General features: G+C 43.2%; 1 protein-coding gene across 1 annotated transcript in view; it reads left to right on the forward strand.

The window, feature by feature from the left end:
• LOC114647645 (L-gulonolactone oxidase-like) overlaps positions 1-20,580 on the forward strand; it is a 232,601-nt gene that overhangs the window by 16,954 nt on the left and 195,067 nt on the right. Inside the window, exons 3-4 of the mRNA XM_051925415.1 lie at positions 11,142-11,267; positions 11,409-11,503. Of these exons, the coding sequence (XP_051781375.1) occupies positions 11,142-11,267; positions 11,409-11,503 (221 nt within the window). The remainder of the gene's footprint in view (positions 1-11,141; positions 11,268-11,408; positions 11,504-20,580) is intronic.

A 20,580-nucleotide genomic window follows, 5' to 3' on the forward strand; every position in this document is an offset into this window, starting at 1 on the left:
TGGTGATTCTAAATTGGCCCTAGTGTGTGCTTGGTGTGTTTGTGTGTCCTGCGGTGGGTTGGCACCCTGCCGCTTGATTGGTTCCTGCCTTGTGCCCTGTGTTGGCTGGGATTGGCTCCAGCAGACCCCCGTGACCCTGTGTTCGGATTCAGCGGGTTGCAAAATGGATGGATGTTTACTGATTGCCTCGCTGTTAGGAGACCCGGGTTTGCTTCCCAGGTCCTCCCTGCGTGGAGTTTGCATGTTCTCCCCGTGTCTGCGTGGGTTTCCTCCCACAGTCCAAAGACATGCAGGTTAAGTGCATTGGAGATTCTAAATTGTCCCTAGTGTGTGATTGGTGTGTGTGTGCGTGCCCTGCGGTGGGCTGGCACCCTGCCCAGGGTTTGTTTCCTGCCCTGTGTTGGCTGGGAATGGCTCCAGCAGACTTTTATTAGGATAGAGCGGGTTAGATGATGGATGGATGGATGGATGTTACTGATGTTTTAGCGCTAATGACTAACACCAGAGATGGAGTCTGCAGAATTAATCAGCAGCTCTAGTCAGGGTGTGCTAAACTGAAGTTGTGAGTCTTCAGCCTGAGAGTGACGGGGCATCTCTTATAGTAGCAGGCAGACCAGTCCACAGTTTAGGGGCCCTGTAACTAAAAGCTCGACCTCCCACTGTTATTTTATTAATCCTTGAAATCATAAGCAGACCGGCATCTTGAGATCTTAATGTGCGCTGAGGTTTGTAAGTCATGTTAAGTTCAGATAAGTAAGCCGGACCTCAACCATTGAATGCTTTATATGTTAAAAGGAGGATTTTGAAATCTGCCCTAAACTTACCTGGGTGCCAGTGTAAGGAAGTGAAAGTGTTTTTGGAACTTATTAGGATTTATGTGTTTTGGGACTCCTAGTTGACGACACAGCTTCAAAGTGTCTTGTCAGCATGCAAATACAAAATCCCAAAGCTTTCGAAGGTAGAGGATTCCTCCCTGATGGTGCTGCTTAGAGGTGTGCAAGAAACGAGCTACTTAAGAAAGAAAAATGGACTGAACACAATGGTGTCGGTCCGTAAACTCCATTCCGTCCATTCTGAAATGCATCTAATCCAGTTCAGGGTTGTGGAGGAGTAGACACGAAGCTGGACACAGTCAATGTTTGGAGATGCAGAACCCTCAGCAAGTCTTCATACCCCTTCAGGCCTTGTGCTTAAGTCGTTTAAACTCATTTTGTCCCTCATCAAGGATCACTCAATACACCAGAATGACAAAGCAAACACAAGATATTAGTGATATTGGGGGAAACTGAGCCAAAGCTAAAAACTGAACTATTCCATTGACAGAAGTCTTCCTTTTGCTCAGGTGTGCCATCGTGATGTTTCTAGACCTTGTTTGAAGCCCACCTGTGGGCTGGTAAAGAAAGGCACACTCACAGCTGTCTATAGAGGGTCCTACAGGTGACCAAGGATCAAACCACCTGGTCAAAGGAATTGCACTGTCAGTGCACGGATCTGGAGAAGGTTGAAGTATTGATGGTGGTGAAAAATGCAGTGAACTCCATAATTCTTAAATGGAAGAAGTTTGAAACAACTACAACTGTTCCAAAAGCTGGCCCAAATGAGTAATGGTGGGAGAAGAATCTGGGGGTCACTGTGGTTGATTTTCAGAGTTGTAGAGATGAGAGAAACTTCCAGAATGACAGCCAGCAGAGTCGCCAGACAGTCAGAGACACATGGAAGCTCACATGGAGTCTGCAGAAACTCTCGAACTGTGAGAAACAAGATTTTCTGGTCTTGTGAAACTAAGATTGGCGTCACATCTGGAGGAAAGAAGTCCTCACTCATCCCCTGTGCAGTGCCATTCCAATGATGAAGCATGGTGGTGGCGGCATGAAGGACAGGGCTGAGAGAAAGCTCAGTGGAGTAAAGTGCAGAGACATCCGATATATGAGATCACACTCTGGGCTGATGGTTCACCTTCCAGCACAAGACCATCACCTGCTCATGATCACGTTGAGGGGGCGCTGGGAGACTAGTCAGGGTTAAGATAAAAACTGAGTGGAGAAAAGTAGGCAGATGTGCTTAGTGATAATCGGCTCAGAGAGCTGTGCACCTCACACGGAGCTGACGGGTCACAAAGACAACACAGGAGTGACTTAAGGACAACTCTCATCACTGTCAATGTTCTTGAGTGGCCCAGTGGAAGCCTGGACTTGAACCAATCGAGTATCTCTGGATAGACCTGTCAGTAGCTGCTGCCCACCGATGGTCTCCATCCAACCAGACTGAACTTGAGAGGATCTGAAGAGGACAGAAAGTCCCGGTTTGCAAACCCAAGAAGACTCCATGGCTGACAAAGTGGCTTGAACTACGTACTGAGTAAATAAAGGGGCTACACACCTGTGTCCATGGGATATTTCCATTTTTTACTTAGAATAAATTAGCTGTGCCCTGCGGTGGGCTGGCGCCCTGCCCGGGTTTTGTTTCCTGCCTTGGGCCCTGTGTTGGCTGGGATTGGCTCCAGCAGACCCCCGTGACCCTGTAGTTAAGGATATAGCGGGTTGGAAAATGGATGGATGGATGGATAAATTAGCTGTCCCCCCAGTGGCTTCGCCCATGTAGTAGAGAAACGGGACAAACTTTAAGAATCAATAAAAAAAATTAAAACAATGTAATTCTGGCCAAGTGGAAGGTGGGTACGCTCCAATGTCGAGCGCTGGCACTGTGTCTGATCGTGTTCAGCTTGGACGGGAGAGTGTCCCCCGCCTGGGGAGAAGAGCAGCTGGCCGTGATATCTCTGCCAATCAGCAGCTACCCTCTAAAACACGTAGCTCTGATCTCTCTCTCAAAAACGTCAAACGTTACTCCTTAACAATCTCAAGCTGAACAAACAGGTGTTGCTAGCTAAGCAGAGGAAAGGTGCGCTCCAACAAGTGGTGCGAGGCAGAGCGACTCGAACAGAGGCTGGCACGTGAATGAGGAGGGCTATGCCCACGTCCCCCACCCCTCATCCCGCTGCGTGTTTCTCTCAGATTCGCGCAAATAAATCAGTACTGCAAGCGAACTCTGATGCTTAGCGTGATGAGAGAAATTGCAAACTGGAATGTTCAAGCAAATTCTAGAAAACACCTGATCGAAATCGTGAAAAGCGGACAGACAAACATTGGATTTTATATATTTATATAGCAGATTTTTCACACACTTCTAAAAGTTTGTCATTCTGGAGTATTGAGTGTTGCTTGATGATTGACACAATGAACATAAGGATCTTAGCAGAAGGCTGCAAGATAAGGACAAGTGTAAGAAGAGACGATTGCTTACTGAAGGCGCTGTATGTGCCAGTGTCAGATGGCATTCGAGACCCGAGTTCAATCCCACACTGGCTTTTTATTAGTTTTTTATATCATAAAAGATGTGGAGTCCAGTTCCGTAAAAGAGCAAATTGTAGGTGCACACAGGATTGTGTCCTGTGATGGACTGGCATCTCTTCCATGTGCCCACTGCTGATGGTCTAAGCTCTGCCTACTTGAATGAGCTTGAAATGAAAATTTAAATGCAGTGTCAGAAATTGGTGCCAATGTGCAGGGACCTTCTTTTCAGCTCCAGCTCGGTCACTTTGTGTGTCCTCTTCACGTACTCTTCCTGCAACCGTGTGTACTTTGTCTGGATTTTTCCATTTTTCCCTTTTCCAATCCAAAGGTCGCTGTGATTCTTTCATTGGTGACACAAAGCTGGCCCAATGGCTGTGTCTGTGTGTGCCCTAAGAAGGACTGACATCTCATCCAGACTTGGCTCCTTCCTGCCTTTCACATGGCACTGCTGGCATATCCTGGACCCTCCACTTGGTCCTGACATGGAAAAAAATAATTATGTCTGGATGTTATCACAAACCGTGGTGGTGTTCTCATTACATAAACGTGTCTGACTTGAAAGTTAAATAGTCTCATTAAGAGACATGGCCGTCCAGGAGAAGGCTGGCATGAGAAAATGAAAGCTGCTGCTAAATGAGGCATTTCTTGGGAGATCCATCTAGTCATTGGTTTTCAATCCTGCCTGACCGTGGAGTTTCAGGAATGAAGATTCTGATGAGGTCATGGGGGGGCCTGTGGGAGCGAGCAAGAGAGAGAGAGACTGAAGAAGGGGTGGAGTCTGAAGGAGAGTGGGGTTGTCAGAAAGGGAGGAGCCTGAAAGAAAGAGACAGAGAGACACAGTCCAAAGAGGTGGGAGTATGGAAGAGGGGGAGAGAGACACTGAAGAAGGAGTTGTGCCTTGGAGAAGGGGGGGATAAGAAGGAGTGAAGCTTAATAAATGAAATAAATCGTCACAGGTGGCGCAGTGGTAGTGCTGCTGCTTTGTAGTAAGGAGACTGTGGAAGATTGTGGGTTCGCTTCCTGGTTCCTCCCTGTGTGGATAGCGCTTTGAGTACTGAGAAAAGCGCTATATAAATGGAATGAATTATTATTAATAGAGTGAGATGGTGCAAAAAGTGAGGAACCTGGGAGAGAGAGGAAGATGCTGTCACAAGGGGTGGATTCTGAGAGAGATATTGTTAAAAAGGGTGGAGCCTTACAGAAGGGCGGGGTAAGAAGTGGTGAAGCTTAGTAGAGTGAAATGGTGCAAAAACAGAGGAGCCTGGGAGAGAGAGGGAGATGCTGTCAGAAGGGGTGGAGCTTTAAAGATGAGGCAGAAGTGTGGAGCCTGAGAGAGATGAAGAGATATTGTCAGAAGAAGTGGGGCCTTGGGATAAAGGGATTCTGTCAGAAGGGGATGAGAAAGAGAGAGAGAGAGAGACTGAAGGGGTGGAGCCTGAGAGAGAAAGAGAGGGGGTGGTTAGAAGGGGTAAAGCTTATTAGAGTGAGATGGGAGGAGCCTGGGAGAGAGTTTGAGAGAGAGAGAGATGGTGCAGAAAAAGGAGGAGTCAGATAGAGAAAGAGAGACGAAGGGGTGGGGCCTGTGAGAAAGCAATGCTTTCAGAAGGGACAAAGCATTGCAAGCAACCTGGAGTGCCAGACACAAAGATTATTACCTACTCCAAAAACAAATTCTAGATAAGAAACTGCATTAAAAATATCATGGATAAAAAATTGAAAAAAAAGGTTATAATTGCTAATTTCAGATTGCTATAAATAACAATACGTTAAGTTACTGCACGTCTACTGAGGCTGGTCTAGTCCTGTGTTTAAATGCTGCCGAACAGCGCCATCTGCTGGTAATGAGTAGAAGTGACTCACTCTCCCTACATGCGGAGAGGCCACTGCTGCTAATCAAGCTCATTGCTTGGGACATAAAGATAATGGCAACATAAATCAAAAAGTCCTTCACAGGGAACTGCGTCCAACTGCCTGGAAATATTCTTTTCTTGGCACTTTCATGTAACGCCTTTTATTTTGTGTCCAGTTTTATTGAAAATTTTACTTTATAACATGAAACGTTCATACTTTATATACAATCCCTTTATTTCCTTCTTTATTTTGTATATAAGACTTTTCGTTTTAGTCACAGAAGCAAAGGCTTGTTTTTTATCTTTAAACAAGTTACATGTTTCTTTCTTTCTTTCTTTCTTTCTTTCTTTCTTTCTTTCTTTCTTTCTTTCTTTAATATGGTGCTTTTCATGTATATGTGTCTATAAATGATAGATTTTTATACAGTGCCTTTCATGTCTATCTATATATTATTATATAGTGCCTATCATCATTTCTATCTTCTACATATAGCACCTTTTATTGTAATCACACATGCTTATAACTATTGTAATAAATGATTGTAACAATGCATTCCTTTCCTTCTTTATATCATATGTAGCTTATTTTACTGTGATAATACATACAAATAATGTAATTGTAACCCTTTCTTTCTTTCTTTCTTTCTTTCTTTCTTTCTTTCTTTCTTTCTTTCTTTCTCTCAAGCTGAACTGACACTGTCCCTAAAACTGATTTGCGCCGCTGTCCAGATGCCACCTGTCTAACCCCACTTGTCAAACTCAAGGAGCCGGTCCTTTCTATTGACATGTTTGTCTTTATTTCTTCTGGCGCCTTCCCCTCTGGTTGCCCACTGGCACCGTCTGTCGTTCTTACCCATGGTAGCTAACGCTCGCTGTGTCTTTCCGGTCATTCCAGAGATGCCCACTTGAGCCGCCTGTCCGCTGACGTGAAGGCAGACATGACCGTGGCTGTCGTTTTGATGGCCGGGATGTGTCCTGTCCCACGGTGGAGGCCGGGCTGTCCACTGGAGAGCGGCTTTATGGAGGGGTCTTATCTTTGGTTTCTAATCCCCCCCCCTACTCTGACCTTGTCCGTCTATAAATCTGACATGACACGGAGAGCCATTCGCTGACAGGGATGATGAATCCCGGAGGAGCTCCAGCGCTCCCTCTCGTCTGTCCCTCCTGCCGTGATGGATGCTTCGCTTATTCCCGCGGCTCATCTGCTTCAGTGCAGCTGTGTTTTGTGATCTGTCATCTTGAACAGGCTGGCATGGCTCCAGTATTTAATTGTGTTTCAGTGCCTTTCTTATAACGAATGTCTTCCTCTGTCTATGTGACTGCTGACATGCAGGAGCGCAGACGACAACTGTTTGTCATGGAAAGCGACAGAGGCAATGAAAGTCGGGGCGGAATCCCTTCAGCCGACTCGTTTCACTCTTTCACGGTTCCATTTCAAATTCTCCTTTGGCTCGTTCATTCGCTGCTTGATTTGAAGGGTGCTGCGCGGTGGTGGCTGCCTCTCCACCTCATGCCACAGCCTTGTGCTTTGTGCTCATGCACAGTATAGCGCCTTTACATCTGCACAGTGAATGCAGGGGTCACCCCTGATATGTAACCTTTGTAAGGTCGCCTTTCATAGTGCGTACTTTATGACATCATGTTTGCAGTCGGGGGCCGGCTGGCACAGTGCTTAGCGCCACTGCCTCATGGATTTTCTGGCCCGTCGTTGTCTGTGTGGAGTCAGCACCACCTCTTTGCCTCATTGTGGACTTTTCTTTGGTCGGTCCTGGATGGGAAGGTTAAGTTAAATTAATAGTAGATAGTGCTTGGACCGCCCAACGAAAACTCCACAAAGATGCAAGTAGCATATAGAAACTACTTTGGCTTAAATTCCAACTTCAAGACAGGTCTCTACAAGCTTTGCACACCAGGATTTGACCAGTTGATCCCATTCTTCCTGGCAGATCCTCCCAAACTTTATTAGCTTGGATGGGAAGCCTCTGTAAGCGACCATCTTCAGGTCTCTTCACACATCATGTACTACGGGGTTGAAGTCTGAGTCACACTAGGACAGTCGGACACTTGTCCTGACGCCACTCCGGGGTTGTCTTGGCCGTGTGCTTCGTGTCATTGAACTGTCGCCCCAGTCTGAGGTGGAGCAGGTTTTCCTCAAGGACAATACAATACATGTTTGTAGAGCCCAAAATCACACAAGAAGGGCCGCAATGGGCTTTAACAGGCCCACCTGACTTGACTCTCTAAGAAGACAATTGAAAAGCTCCCAAAAAAGAAAATAATCCCTAGTAGGGAAAAAATGGAAGACACTTCAAGAAAGGCACTTCAAAGAGAGACCCCTTTCCAGGTAGGCTGGGTGTGCAGTGGGCGTCAAAAAGAAAAGGCGGTCAATACAATACAATAGAGAGAACAGAACACAAGTCATCCTCAATACAATAGAAATATTACAAGTGCATAGCAGAATTCAACAGGAGATGATATCCCATAATAAGATTTGGATTTGTTTAGAGTCCTGGAGACCTCGGCCATCAAGCTGCCTCCCCCATTGGCCGTCCCACAGCTGAGTCAGTACTGGGCCAGCTAATCCGATGAAAGGACCCCTCTACTCCACGATTCCTGCGATCCTCCATCAGGGATGACTTTACTTTAGGCAGGCAAAACAATTTGGCAGGTGGGCCGTGTCACCAAGTGCCACCTTAGAGTACAGGGAAGAGAAACAGAATACGTGAGGGTTAGTAAAAATTATAACTATAATTGTTACTTATGCCCTGCGGTGGGCTGGCGCCCTGCCTGGGGTTTGTTTCCTGCCTCGCGCCCTGTGTTGGCTGGGATTAGCTCCAGCAGACCCCCCCGAGACCCTGTAGTTAGGATATAGCGGGTTGGATAATGGATGGAGTGTTACTTATGTTTCAGTGCTAATGACAGTCTGTACAGTTAATCAGCAGCTCTAGTCAGGGTGTCGTGAGTCTTCAGCCTGAGACCGAAGGGACATCTCTTATACTAGCAGGCAGACCACCCCACAGGTTAGGACCTCTCTGAATTTGGCTGCATTCATCCTTCCCTCGGTTGTGACCACTGGCATACTTCATCACGGGGATGTTATTAGGAAGGTGATGAGCAGTTCCTGGTCTTCATGTGATGCACATAATAATAATTCTTTACATTTATTTAGTGCTCTTCTCACGACTCAAAGCTCTCGCCACGCAATGAGGACCTGGGAAGCAAACCCACAATCTCCTTAGTGCTTGGAGTTTGTCTCCTCAGATCAGAGAATCTTCACTCGTAGTCCCAGAGTTCTTTAAACTGCCGGATGCCTTTTACTCAGGAATGGCGTCCATCTGGCTCCTCTCTACTGTAAATGGAGTGCTGCTTAGATGTTTCTCCTTCCCTCTCAGCAGAGGACTCTCGATGCTCTACTAGAGGGGCCGTTGGGGTCTCGGTCACCTCCCTGATCACAGGCCATCTTACCTGGTTATTCAGTTAGGCCAGATGACCAACTCTAGTCAGACTGTTCCCAGTCATTGGATTTTCAGACTCAGTAATTACCAACAAATCCTTCACACGATTCTCGTTCATCTTATTCTCAAACAGAAACTTTACCCGAAAATGAGTCGGACTGTTCCCATTCATTGGATTCTTAACCTGATTCATTACCAACAACTCAGTCAAACAGTTTTTGATCCTTGTATTTGTCAATCTGAATCATTACCCGCAAACACGTCACATTATTCCCATTCTTGTGTTTCTTGAACTGAATCATTGCCTGCAAACAAAGTCGCCCGATTCTCATTCATTTGACTCGCAAACTGAATCATTCCCAACAAGGGAGTCGCACTGTTCCCATTCAGAATCTAATCTCCTGGGCCCTTGAGGAAGGCCGTTACCCTGAAATTGCTCCGGGGGCTCTGACCCCAAGGGGTGTGAGAAAAATAACAAATTCCTAATACAAGAAATGTTCCCATTTATTGAATTCTCACACTGAATTATTGCCTGTAAACAAGTCTCCCGATTTGACTCTCATTCTGAATCATTTCCCAACAAGGGAGTCGCACTGTTCCCATTCATTGCATTTTCAAACCGAATCGTTACCCCCCAAATTGGTCACATGACTCTTATTCGTCGAGTTCTCAGATTGAGTCATTACTGCACATGAGTGTTACTGCTCCCATTGATTTGATTCTCGACCTTAATCATTTCCTGCAAGCGAGCCAAGACTTTACCCATTCGTTGGATTTTCAAAATTGAACCAACGAGTCGCACTCTTCTTGTTCATACGATCCTCAGGCTGAATCCTTACCAAACAAGTTACTCCCATGATTCTCGTTTATTTGAATTGCTACCCGTGAATGATCATGAAAGACACTATATGATAGACAGTCAGTCCTTCAGATAAATGTGTGCCAGACTGTTTGTGCCGTCCCTCCACACGTGGCCCCGCCCCCTGCCTGTTTTCTTTCAGGTCTGAGTTGCTCCAGTTTGTTATGATGAGGCTGTTGAAGCCTCTTAAGGTGGGTGTGTGTAGGAGAAAGTCAAAGATACAAAGTGACTACTATGTTTGTGAGCAGAGGTTATTAATAACATAGGCCTGCGTTTCTCAACCGTTAAGTATTTGCAACCCGAGTTCTCATAACAGTTTTAATCGCGCCCCCCTAACATTTTTTTGAAAGGAGCCCACTAATACCAATTTGTTCGTTTTTAATTAATGCATATTTTATTATACCTATTTAACCTTTATGGACATTTATGTAACTCTATATTTATTTTTCTAGTGTCAGAATGTAGTTTAAGTTAATTAGTTTTGGTTTCAATAGATGTATTTTTCATATTTTTCGATTCTTGTTTTCTTTTTTTCACATCTTCGCACCCCCCTAGGGGGGCCCACCCCACATGTTGAAACTGACATAGAATTTTTAATTAATTAAATAAAACTCTGGTGTGAAAGTATGCCAGCAGGAACTGGACTAACTTCGGGTTTTGGCCGTAACACATATATAAAGTAGTGGTGTGTGTGTGTGTGTGTGTGCGTGTAGAGCCTTTGACGTGTATCTATAAACACCATAGTTTGTTTCATTCAGGGTCTGCTGTTTCTACTGCGTTATATAAATGTGTGGTGCACCACCTGTTAGAATGACAAATACAATGCGTTTGTATCCTTTATATTCCATTTGGTATTGGAATATTAAAAGCAGTGTTAATGTTTGTGATGTGCCATCTGTTGGAATGAAAAATGCAACACGTTTTATCTCTACAAATGTTTGTAATGTGCCACAACGCACACCTCTATGTGGAGGCCTGCTGTTTCTGGTCACTTGTCCTGGTGGCGTGTTGCATGTTGTTTTGCACAGACAAGTCCGTTTTCTTGAGCTCCTTCCATAGGACTCGATAAGCCCGGAATTTTCTCTTTGCAAAGAGCAGTGAGCTCTTTACATGTGAGATGCAAGAGCCAGCGAGTGTTCAAACGGCAGTGCGATTCATAGAACGTGTTTGAACATTTAAAAGCCTGCACAGCAGCTGTCTGTGTCATCTACTCTTTGTATTTTATTTCCGTGGTTAAATCTCTCTGCACAAAGTCTCATCTTGCGGGACGTGAGTTCTTGATATTTTTTAGTTTATAATTTAAAAACGGAATGAGAATCTGAAGATATAACAACATCACATTTAAGTTCGATAAATTCTGAAAAGAATGATACTAAACGTGTATATGCACGTTTTAAAATAAGCCTGATTTAAAGTGTGAAAAAAACGTGACATAAAATCGGTGCACTTTCAGGCTTAGGATTTTATATACAGAGAGTAGATCAAAGTAAATTTCCACTTGCTCTGCCCCCTTCTGAATTTCAGATGCCCCCCACCCCACCCTGTTGCCAGTCCTATGAGAGGCCAAGAAGGTCCACACATCCAATGGACATTCACTCTCTTGTTTTTCTCATCCATTTTCTCTCAGATTCTTGACTTGGCCCGCCAGAGGGGGAAGAGGGTGAAGGTCATTGGGGGAGGCCACTCGCCCTCAGACATCGCATGTACCGGAGACTTCATGATTCAACTGGACAAGATGAACAGGATTTTAGAGGTAAAGCACCCGCCCGTGTTCACCTGCCCCCCGGACAACAGTCTGCAGCCCACTCTTGAGACAGACATTGTAGATGGGGCTCGGGCTCTCCTTCCATGGACAGTAATTAGGAGGACAATTCTTTCTTTTTTTTTGTGGCAGGTTGATGCAGAGAAGCGGCAGGTGACGGTGGAGGCTGGCATCTTTTTGGGTGATCTAAATGAAGAACTAGCCCAGCATGGCCTGGCCCTATCCAAGTAAGAGTTTTTCTGCTCTCCTCTTAAAGAGCCCCTCTTAGAGCTTTAAGGTGGTGAATGGGGTGGCAAGTTCAGATATGATGTATGCCATTGAGTTCGGGTTCAACTAAACCAAAGACAGACAGCCTGCTGTGTCATCGGGGTGGTCTCACATGTCATATGCTTGGTGAATAAGGTGCTGCATGATGGAGGCCTGGTGGGATGGCCATTCAGCCTTCAGCATTGACCAACCACTGGCCCCTCAGTCAGTCTTTTCAGCTGAAAGTTTTCTTATTAAAAACAAACCAAAGTAGCGGCCAGCAATCTCTCTGCTCAATTTTATGTAAGCATGCTGATAACAAAGAGAAAGGCCAAAGGTCAACACTCGTGGATGTGACCAGCAAGAAGCACACGGTGGCCGACTGGTCCGCTAGCTAAGGGTGGGCAAACCAAGAAAGTGAACAACAGAGAAGCAAGTGGGACTTGAACCTTAAACTCATCCTTTGGCCTCACATTTGAAAAGCTGTAAATATACGGCAGAAAGAACAGCGTGTGCCTGTGTGTGTGCAGGGCGCTATACCGTAGATATGAACAGCCATGAATCCTACATATAAGATACAAATCCCATCTTGGACTGATGACTGCTTCTCAGGGCCCAATGCGGACAGTGACTGAGCATTTAAAGCATTTTAGGATGGTGATGGCACTGCAGAAAGGCGCTACATGGAATGACATTTGAGATCATTAAGGAGCATCCAGGGCAGGACAGAAGGTATGTTGTGCCACAGAGGCCATGGCTTGATAAACAGAGCAATAGATTAGAAAGGCATTATATATATATATATTCTCTCCCCTCTTTCACTCCATTTATCTTTATTAATTTATTATTTTATCTGTTCATTTGTCTTTACTAGCATAAAGTCTTACTCTGCTGGCCCAGCTCTCTTTCTCAGGGGTGGGGTTGATTTGTTTCGAAACTCGAGTTATGTGTATGGAGTGTTATTTGATTTTATAAAATTCAAAAAATTAAAATATATTAAAAAAAGAAAGGCATTATATAAAAAAATAGAATATGAATATGAAAAGCAGTATATACAAGAAACAGAAAGGAAAGGCACCATATAGTAGGCAGATAGATATGACAGGTACAGTATGGGAGAGAGAGAGACAGAACATTTCATAAGTTCTAACAGTAAATAGATAGCAAGGTAGAAAGAACAATACATGTGAAAGGTGCTATATAACAGAAAAAACAAAGGCACTATATAAAATAGAAATCTATAGAAATGAAAAGTGCTGCGTACAATAGATAGATTAAAATGAAAGGCACCATATAAACAGATACATCTATAGATATGAAAAGTGTAAAATAGATACTGGAGATTTAGAAGCTGAGAGAAGTTAATACATGTGTCACATGTTGTCATATAAAACATAAATCAAACCTCCATGTCAAGTGTGGAGTAGATAGGAAAGGCGCTATATAAGACAGTTAATTAGACAAAGAGATGTGAAAGGCACTTTATAATAAAAAACAAAGGCAGCATATGACAGATGGATAGGGATGCCACTGCATAATAGACTAATCTAACTATCTGTTATATAGCGCCTTTCACATCTCTGTCTAATTAACTGTCTTATATAGTGCCTTTTCTATCTACTACTATTATCTATTGCCCTTCCTATCTTTCTGTCTATTACTATAATGTGCTGCCTTTCCTATTTATCTGTTACTAGCAAAATACCCGCGCTTCGCAGCGGAGAAGTAGTGTGTTAAAGAGGTTATGAAAAAAAAGGAAACATTTTAAAAATAACGTAACATGATTGTCAATGTAATTGTGTTGTCATTGTTATAACTGTTGCTGTCTTTTATATATATATATATATATATATATATATATACACACACACATAAACATTTATATACATATACATATATATACATATCTACATATACACATCTACATATATATACACACATACATAAACACACACATAAGACTTACTGAGTGAAACGGGCTTTCATTGACAATCATGTTACGTTATTTTTAAAATGTTTCCTTTTTTTTTCATAACCTCTTTAACACACTACTTCTCCGCTGCGCAGCGCGGGTATTTTGCTAGTATATATATATATATATATATATATATATATATATATATATATATATATACATATACACACATACATGCAGTTTTAATAACACAGAAATCAATATAAACATTAACATCATTATCATATGAGAATATGAAGTAATATATAAGAAGCACATTTCATATAAATATAAATTATTAAACAGTAAAATCTTCTTCTGTAATTTGCTACAGTGGCAATTTGTGTGTCTGTCCAGGATTTTAAATGACCTGTAGCTCGCAAACCGTTTCACCTATACACTTGAAATGTGGTACACATATAGTACGTCACGTCTACTATCCGCTTTATGGGTGATGATTGTTTTAGTCTTTTTATCTTTATTTTATTTTATTGTAGAATCAACTCCTATCTGCGCACAGCAGGGCAGCCGTGGGCGGATGCGTATGGTGTATTCACTCCATGTTATCATGCATTGCGCTGTCAGTGGTATTTTGATAAAAGAATTTGAACAACATATAAGAAGCGTATAAATTATTAAACAGTAAAACATTAACATTTAAGAAGTAAAGTTACATTAAGTACTACTGCAGTGCCTTCGGGTATACCTCATTTTTTGTTTGCCCATTACATGCTTAAATGTATACATTTTTTGGTGCACCTACCCGAGAACACGCGACATACAGTGGTGTGAAAAACTATTTGCCCCCTTCCTGATTTCTTATTCTTTTGCATGTTTGTCACACAAAATGTTTCTGATCATCAAACACATTTAACCATTAGTCAAATATAACACAAGTAAACACAAAATGCAGTTTTTAAATGATGGTTTTTATTATTTAGGGAGAAAAAAAATCCAAACCTACATGGCCCTGTGTGAAAAAGTAATTGCCCCCTTGTTAAAAAATAACCTAACTGTGGTGTATCACACCTGAGTTCAATTTCCGTAGCCACCCCCAGGCCTGATTACTGCCACACCTGTTTCAATCAAGAAATCACTTAAATAGGAGCTGCCTGACACAGAGAAGTAGACCAAAAGCACCTCAAAAGCTAGACATCATGCCAAGATCCAAAGAAATTCAGGAACAAATGAGAACAGAAGTAATTGAGATCTATCAGTCTGGTAAAGGTTATAAAGCCATTTCTAAAGCTTTGGGACTCCAGCGAACCACAGTGAGAGCCATTATCCACAAATGGCAAAAACATGGAACAGTGGTGAACCTTCCCAGGAGTGGCCGGCCGACCAAAATTACCCCAAGAGCGCAGAGACGACTCATCCGAGAGGTCACAAAAGACCCCAGGACAACGTCTAAAGAACTGCAGGCCTCACTTGCCTCAATTAAGGTCAGTGTTCACGACTCCACCATAAGAAAGAGACTGGGCAAAAACGGCCTGCATGGCAGATTTCCAAGACGCAAACCACTGTTAAGCAAAAAGAACATTAGGGCTCGTCTCAATTTTGCTAAGAAACATCTCAATGATTGCCAAGACTTTTGGGAAAATACCTTGTGGACTGATGAGTCAAAAGTTGAACTTTTTGGAAGGCAAATGTCCCGTTACATCTGGCGTAAAAGGAACACAGCATTTCAGAAAAAGAACATCATACCAACAGTAAAATATGGTGGTGGTAGTGTGATGGTCTGGGGTTGTTTTGCTGCTTCAGGACCTGGAAGGCTTGCTGTGATAGATGGAACCATGAATTCTACTGTCTACCAAAAAATCCTGAAGGAGAATGTCCGGCCATCTGTTCGTCAACTCAAGCTGAAGCGATCTTGGGTGCTGCAACAGGACAATGACCCAAAACACACCAGCAAATCCACCTCTGAATGGCTGAAGAAAAACAAAATGAAGACTTTGGAGTGGCCTAGTCAAAGTCCTGACCTGAATCCAATTGAGATGCTATGGCATGACCTTAAAAAGGCGGTTCATGCTAGAAAACCCTCAAATAAAGCTGAATTACAACAATTTTGCAAAGATGAGTGGGCCAAAATTCCTTCAGAGCGCTGTAAAAGACTCATTGCAAGTTATCGCAAACGCTTGATTGCAGTTACTGCTACTAAGGGTGGCCCAACCAGTTATTAGGTTCAGGGGGCAATTACTTTTTCACACAGGGCCATGTAGGTTTGGATTTTTTTTTCTCCCTAAATAATAAAACCCACCATTTACAAACTGCATTTTGTGTTTACTTGTGTTATATTTGACTAATGGTTAAATGTGTTTGATGATCAGAAACATTTTGTGTGACAAACATGCAAAAGAATAAGAAATCAGGAAGGGGGCAAATAGTTTTTCACACCACTGTATAACCGAGCGTGGGAGAAGCATGGATTTTAAACACGCGTTGAGTTGATCTGCTGGTCTCCCTCATGGAATAACTGGTAATGTTTGACTAAAATCTACAGCGAGTAAAACGACATTACCTCCTATTTTTTTTTTTACGATCTCTGAGATCTTGCTTTTTTCGGTTCAAGGCTTCATAAGCTCTTTTATGTTGTATGGTGTACTTATCCCAAACCATCATCTTTGAATGTTGCAAGACTTTCGCCTTGTATGTAGATCGGGGTAATTACATTCATTGCATTCCTAGTCTGAATCACAATGTGATTGTATGGGTGGTTACCTGGCACTGTAGGGTTGCCACCCGTCCTTTAAAATACGGAATCGTGCCGCGTTTCAGAATGAAATTGCGCGTCCCGTTTTGAATCAATACTGGACGGGATTTATCCCGTATTTTTTTTATCATTTTTTTTTTAAAGCAGCGTCTCATGCAAATCATCCCACACGCATTTTATGAAGATGCCTCCTTTCCTACTTTTGATTGGGTAATACTTGATGTCATCGTTAGTTTGATTGGTGTTTTTAAGTATCCAGTGAGGAGGGCGTGTCTTTGAAGTACAGTCTGCAAAGTGTTGGCACTGAGATGTGGCGTCAGCGCCATACTTGAAGCCCCTAACGTCGCGGTCAGCAAGTCGGCTAACATCCGCCATGTGCCGTCTTTCAGTTGCGAGAAGCAGATCATAGAATGGTTGAAACTGTTGCCCCTAACGTTGCGCCACGGCGTGTGGTTCATTTATACCTCGTGTGTTCTCATTAAACTTTTATCTGGCGAATATGTTATTGCAATCCGCAGCGGGAGCGTTTCTATAAACTTAATTTAAACTTACGTTTTACACCGTGCTTTCTTTCCCTTATGAACATGCTTGTATGCTTAACTCGCTCCGTTCTCAATTGTTTAATTAATTTTTTGCTCTTAGCTGTTCGCGTCTCTTCCTCCATTTCCCCCTACTTCGTTCTTTTATCTTGCGAATATGTTATTGCAATCCTTAATGGGAGCGTTTCAATAAACTGATTGAAAATAGTTTTGCATTTACCTTTTTAGTAAAAGGCGAGCTTTTAAGCCTGAGAAATCACCCCGTAAATGCACACGTTTAATTGCACATGTGTTAATATGTATGCTTACACAGTATTAAAAGACAGTCAAAAATTAACGTCATTTACCTTCGTTCCCGCGTGTGACTCGTGCTGTAAATCTCTTCCTTGTTTTTAGTTCACGTGATTACGTAGGAGGCGTGATGACGCGATACATGACTCCGCCTCCTCCATTACAGTGTATGGACAAAAAATATGTTCCAGTTATGACCATTACGCTTTGAATTTCGAAATGAAACCTGCCTAACTTTTGTAAGTAAGCTGTAAGGAATGAGCCTGCCAAATTTCAGCCTTCCACCTACACGGGAAGTTGGAGAATTAGTGATGAGTGAGTCAGTGAGTCAGTCAGTCAGTCAGTGAGGGCTTTGCCTTTTATTATTATAGATACAGTGCCTTATATCTATCTATTACTATTATGTATTTCCTTTCATATCTATTGATTATATAATGCCTTTCCTATCTATCTGTCTCAGTACTATACTATAGAAAAATGCCCCCTATATCTATCTAATATGTAGACACAGTACTCTAGATGTGAATTAACAGAACAATATCAAAATAATTTGTAACAGAAATACAATTTTATATCAAGTGCCTTTCAAAAGGCACTATTAAACATGTATGAAGTGCACTTTAGATTAGATAATAGACAGATGTATAAATTACTGTTTAAAACTGGTAGACATGAAAGCATAATAAAGATATTTTATAACACAGATTAAAATGAAAGGTTTTCTATAAACAATAAATTGATAGATATTAAAGGTGCTAAAGAGCTAATTCTGAAATTCTGCAGCAGGCTGTGATTTATATAGTGCCTTTTACATTAGCTGATTAGACAGTCAGAATTACTGTCCAGACAAGATAGATAGATAGATAGATAGATAGATAGATAGATAGATAGATAGATATAGATAAACTTTATTAATCCCAAGGGGAAATTCACATACTCCAGCAGCAGCAGCATACTGATAAAAACAATATTAATTAAAGAGTGATAAAAATGAAGTGCAAGTTAAAAAATGCAAGGTGGAGAGTGCGAGGCAGGTATAACAGACAATAACTTTTTTATAATGTTAACGTTTACCCCCCCAGGTGGAATTGAAGAGTCGCATAGTGTTGGGGAGGAACGATCTCCTCAGTCAGTCAGTGGAGCAGGACGGTGACAGCAGTCTGTCGCTGAAGCTGCTCCTCTGTCTGGAGATGATCCTGTTCAGTGGATGCAGGGGATTCTCCATGATTGACAGGAGTCTGCTCAGCGCTCGTCGCTCTGCCACGGATGTCAAACTGTTCAGCTCCGTGCCTACAATAGAGCCTGCCTTCCTCACTAGTTTGTCCAGGCGTAAGGCGTCCCTCTTATTTATGCTGCCTCCCCAGCACACCACCGCGTAGAACAGGGCGCTCTCCACAACCGTCTGATAGAACATCTGCAGCATCTTATTATTAACTAGGCAACTTGAGGCACACACATCCCACAAAGCACTTCCAAAAATGCCCACTCGAGAAGGAAAACCCACCAAACCCTGGCTAGTAGTAAAGTGTTATGAACCAGGAGGAGTCTCAAGGTATGGAAATCCCACAAAGCACTTTCATAAAAGCAGACTAGAAGGGGAATACCACGAAACCCTGGTAAATCTTTTCTTTTTACAAATGCTCTGTCACACAGTGAAGCTCCCTGGAGCCCAATAAACAAAGGAATTGCCATAAAACGCCGAGGTAATTTTATGCAAACAAAGTCCCACAACACAATCCAACAGCCAAGGTCAAAAACAGAGCAAAGGTTCAAAAATCTAGAAAATAGCAAGAGAAGCTCAAGGCCCAGCAAAATGCAATAAGTCGCCAAATCCAGAGCGCATTTGAAATGAAGCATCAGGAACTGTGGGAGACCCTGCAGATTTATTGCCAGCACACCAACCACGTAGAAGAGGGCACTCGCCACTGTGCTGACAGTAGAATAAAGTGAACACTGTGCTGTCTCACTGCCCTGAGACTCGGCTTCACAGTCTTTGACAGATATCACAGGGCCGCTTCCACCATTTTGGTGAACTGGGGAGTTTGCCTAGTTGGCGGGGTGGGCAAAGTTTGGGGGTCATTTTTGTAAACAGTGCAGACTCTGACTTGCAGACACTCGGACTCAATGCAGCTGTTTGATTCCTTTGTTTTAAATTATGATCTTTAGTCTTAATGTCTGACAGCTTCGATGAGCCGGCACTATTACAGGTCATCTGGACATCCTGGGGGTAAGGGTGGGGAGTCTAAAAATCAGAATACAACACAGATTGTAATAAATAATGCACTATATAAATACAGTGTATTATTATTATTATAATCCTCAAACTGGTATAGCGCAGGACACACAGCTACGGCAAACTACAATTACACGGCCAGAACGGCGGCTCTTGACTGCATTGCTGAAGGCTCATTTCATTCCAACTCTAATCCTCTCCCAAATGGGCTTACATGAACACTGGGGTGCAAATCTCGCTCTCAGTTGTTCCCCACCATCTATGAGATTTGCCCTTGGCACCCTAAATCGGTCCTCTGTTGTTAGTCCGTCTCCCTGGGGGGAAAAAACCTCTTTGGAGGCGTGCACTGATTGGATAGTTACATTGAATTATTTGCATATGTGAGCGAAGGCGGGGTAAATAAGAATCATGGGTAAATGTTTAGAGAGAATGACTTCTGCCCTCATACAGGATGAGCCAAGATGAAGTACCACATTTCTCAAGGTCATCGCATTAGGTAGAGGCAGCTGAGTGAGTTGCGCTTTGATAGGCGACCCCTTGTAGCTTTCAGTCGGCCACACGCCTTGGTCTGGTGCACACCGTTGCTTTCGCTCTCAAAGCATTCGTCAAAAACAAAGGATCCATCATCACTACGTAACGCGCCTTCCAAACACACTTCAGCATTCCTCCTAACGGTCCATCCATTCATCCATCTATCCAACCCGCTATATCCTAACTACAGGGTCATGGGGGTCTGCTGGAGCCAATCCCAGTCAGCACAGGGCGCAAGGCAGGAGTCAAACCCCGGGCAGGGCGCCAGCCCACTGCAGGGCAACACACACACACACACACACACACAATAGGAACAATTTAGAATTTCCAATGCACCTAACCTGCATGTCTTTGGACTTTGGGAGGAAACCCACGCAGATGCGGGGAGAACATGCAAACTCCACGCAGGGAGGACCTAGGTTTCCTAATTGCGAGGCAGCAGCACTACCCACTGCGCCACCGTGCCGCCCTCCTCCTAACTGTGGCGTCCCAAATTGGAAAAGAATTCTCAATTTAGGCAGACAGATATGCAACATGGAACAGAAAATCTCCAGGCTCTCCTCGGACTATACGAATGCCTGAAAACATCTAAGCTGTAAGGGTGTCCATTTTGCAGTCTGCTAGACGTTCAGCATGCTTCTGCCTTCGGCATTTCCAACACGTCTTTGATTTTGCATTTCCATCCATACACAATGATGGCACTGCAGGAAGTCACCGAGAGAGACTAGGAGAGCTGTAGAGAGTTGGGCGCTGACATTCTGCATTCCATTCATCGAGATGTCATTGTCATGTGACGTCAG

Source organism: Erpetoichthys calabaricus, chromosome 3 (genome assembly GCF_900747795.2).
Source record: "Erpetoichthys calabaricus chromosome 3, fErpCal1.3, whole genome shotgun sequence".
Lineage (NCBI taxonomy): Eukaryota > Metazoa > Chordata > Cladistia > Polypteriformes > Polypteridae > Erpetoichthys > Erpetoichthys calabaricus.